At 43.9% G+C, this 2,949-nt stretch overlaps 1 protein-coding gene across 1 annotated transcript; it reads left to right on the forward strand.

The window, feature by feature from the left end:
• Positions 1-1,715: 1,715 nt before the first annotated feature.
• Positions 1,716-2,450, forward strand: NAA11 (N-alpha-acetyltransferase 11, NatA catalytic subunit). The gene has a single exon (XM_006743071.3). It carries the CDS (start codon positions 1,746-1,748, stop codon positions 2,433-2,435), a length of 690 nt encoding a protein of 229 aa, XP_006743134.2. The 5' UTR covers positions 1,716-1,745; the 3' UTR covers positions 2,436-2,450.
• Positions 2,451-2,949: the final 499 nt, after the last annotated feature.

Genomic DNA, 2,949 nt, shown 5'->3' on the forward strand with positions numbered 1-2,949 from the left:
ATAATACTGTATGTTAACTAACTAGAATTTAACATAAAAAAACTATTAAACATTAATGAGATAAAGACATACACCTAATAGAAACATGAACAAAAGACTTAAATAACCATTTCACAAAAAAGAACAGAGAATGGCTAAGAAGGATGTAAAAAAAGTGTTCAACTTCTTTAGTCATTAGGGAAATGCCAAATAAAACCACTACCTACACACAAGAACGGATAAAATGAAAAAGAGGGGAAATACCAAATGCTGATGAGAATGTGGAACTAAAACCATGCCCCACTGGGTTGACAAGGTTGAAACTAGCAGGAAGTTTAAAGCTTGTTTTTCAGAGAACCGTTTCTCCCTAATCAGCTATTGTGTCTTTTCAGACTCCACTAACAAATCCACTAGCTGTCTCAGGAAGCCTGGACTCAAGGTCAACTGGGTCCAGCCTAGGAACCAGCAAGGCCCTGCATTTCTTACCTGAAATAACAAGCCCAAGAATCATCTAGTTTACAGCTGCTCTTAGAGCATGCCCATAGCCCCTTCTCCTTGTCTTAAGATAACCTCATGATCTCAGGAGCTGAATTTAGCCTCCTTCTGATGTTGTCTCCAGGCCCAAAGTGAACATGAGATATGTTACATATACGTTTGTTCAATGCACATGTTCCATCTTTCCTCCTGTTTCCCTGCCCTTTTCATCAATATGCATAAATCTTAATCCCTCTGATTATAAAAAACTTGTTCTTTCCTCCCTAGGGAGGCAAATTTGAGGATTGTCCTCCCATCTCCTTATTCAGCGGCTTCTCCAATAAACTTTCCTTGCTGCATAACTGATGTCTCAGCGATTGGTTTTGCTGCACATGGGTCAGACAGATTTGGGTTCAGTCACAGAGCAACCACTTTGGAAAACTGCTTGGAAGTATTTATAAAAGTTGAACATCATAATATCTTCTGATATTATGTAATTCTAATCCTGGGTAAATATGCATGTTTCTACAAAAGGCATGTTCTAGAACATTTAGCTACACTACTCACTGTATTCCCAAACTGGAAATAATACAAACCACCACAGTAGAATGGATGAATAAATTGTGACATATTCAGGCAATAGAATATCAAACAGGAAAGAAAATGAACTCCCAACTACACACAAGGTAGCTGAAACGAATAAAGTGGGAAAAACCTCAACAGAGAAAGAGTGTATGCACCATGATTCCATTTATACAGAGACTGTTAGAAATCTGGGTGATGGTTACTGGAGTAACCAGAGAAATCTAGGTGATGGGTACTGGAAGGGGATCTGAGTGGGTATTCCTGGGGTGTGTGCAATATTCTGATTCTCGGTCTACATTCTGGTTATATGGGTTTATTCAGTTCGCCAAAGTTTACCCAGATGTATCCAAATTAAGAAGTTATAATTGAAACAAAAGAATAGTGACAGCAACAGACGAAACAGTACATTTAAAACCAAGGAGATCATAATGAACTCCATGTCCCCACCCCCTAAACCTTGCGCGCGCACCCACACAATAACATGAAAACCTCATTGGCTGGGAGTAGGTGGCGCACTTCCGAAAACCGCATCTTAGCACCGCCCCTTCCGCCTCCTGGTCGTCCCACCTTCCCGCGTCTAGAGCGTCTGGCCTCACGACTTCGGCCCCTTGGACCAAGTTCTCCAGGCAAAAAGTGACTCTTGTGCTTGGTGGCAGCCTCTTTCCCGGTCATCACCATCCGATCCCCATTTGCTACCCGCCGCCATTATGAACATCCGCAATGCTCGGCCAGATGACCTGATTAACATGCAGCACTGCAACCTTCTCTGCCTTCCTGAGAACTACCAGATGAAATACTATTTCTACCACGGCCTTTCCTGGCCCCAGCTTTCTTACATTGCTGAGGACGAGGACGGGAAGATCGTGGGCTACGTCCTGGCCAAAATGGAGGAGGACCCAGATGACGTCCCCCATGGACATATCACCTCACTGGCGGTGAAGCGTTCACACCGGCGCCTCGGCCTGGCCCAGAAGCTGATGGACCAGGCCTCCCGGGCCATGATAGAGAACTTTAACGCCAAGTACGTGTCCCTGCACGTCAGGAAGAGTAACCGAGCAGCTTTGCACCTCTATTCTAACACCCTCAACTTTCAGGTTAGTGAGGTGGAACCCAAATACTATGCAGATGGGGAAGATGCTTATGCTATGAAGCGGGATCTCTCACAGATGGCAGATGAGCTGAGAAGGCAGCTGGAGCTGAAGAAGGGCGGGTATGTGGTGCTGGGCTCCAGGGAAAACCAGGAAACCCAGGGAAGCACACTTCCTAGTTCCAAAGCGGGTGGTCAAGAGAAGAACCCCGCCGCTGATGATAGTGGCAGTGACAGCAAGGAACCCAGCGAGTCTGCGGAGAGCACCGATGTCCAGAACAGCTCAGAAGATTCAGATTCTACCTCCTAGAACCTGTTTAAGGTATTCTGTCCTGATCCAATCCCTTCCTACCCGAAATCCCTGCACCATACATTGACGTGCGCAATCCCATCTTATCCCATTCTAGTCCTTCTGGACCACTGGTGACCTTGCGGAGGAGTGTTGAGTGGGTTGGAGGAAACTCATCGCTCACTAGTGGAAGTTAATAGGACTCCCACTCATATGCTAAAAGTAGATTAAATTCAGTAAAAGAAACCTGCATTTATCCAACTTTTTTAGTGTGAATTGTATTTTAGGGTATCCATATAGTTGGTGAAAGAATTTTTTTCTTTATAGAATTACAGCTAATAAATGAAAAAAGATTGATAGAACTTTAAGATCACTATTTTGCAACCCCTGATGAAATCACAGATTTAGCCAGCTGTTATCAGTGGCTAATAATTACTAGATGAAAATTGAAGCACTTTGTAATTATGGATCAGATTGACAACACTTGAAGTCACTGGGCAAGAGTAACGTCACCAAAAGGGAGACAAATGTCACG

Source organism: Leptonychotes weddellii, chromosome 2 (assembly GCF_054177405.1).
Source record: "Leptonychotes weddellii isolate Sample4059 chromosome 2, ASM5417740v2, whole genome shotgun sequence".
In the NCBI taxonomy this organism is placed as follows: Eukaryota; Metazoa; Chordata; class Mammalia; order Carnivora; family Phocidae; genus Leptonychotes; species Leptonychotes weddellii.

Bases quoted from the DNA above. Each gene is read 5' to 3' on its own strand.
- NAA11 (XM_006743071.3), top strand. From the start codon at position 1,746: ATGAACATCCGCAATGCTCGGCCAGATGACCTGATTAACATGCAGCAC.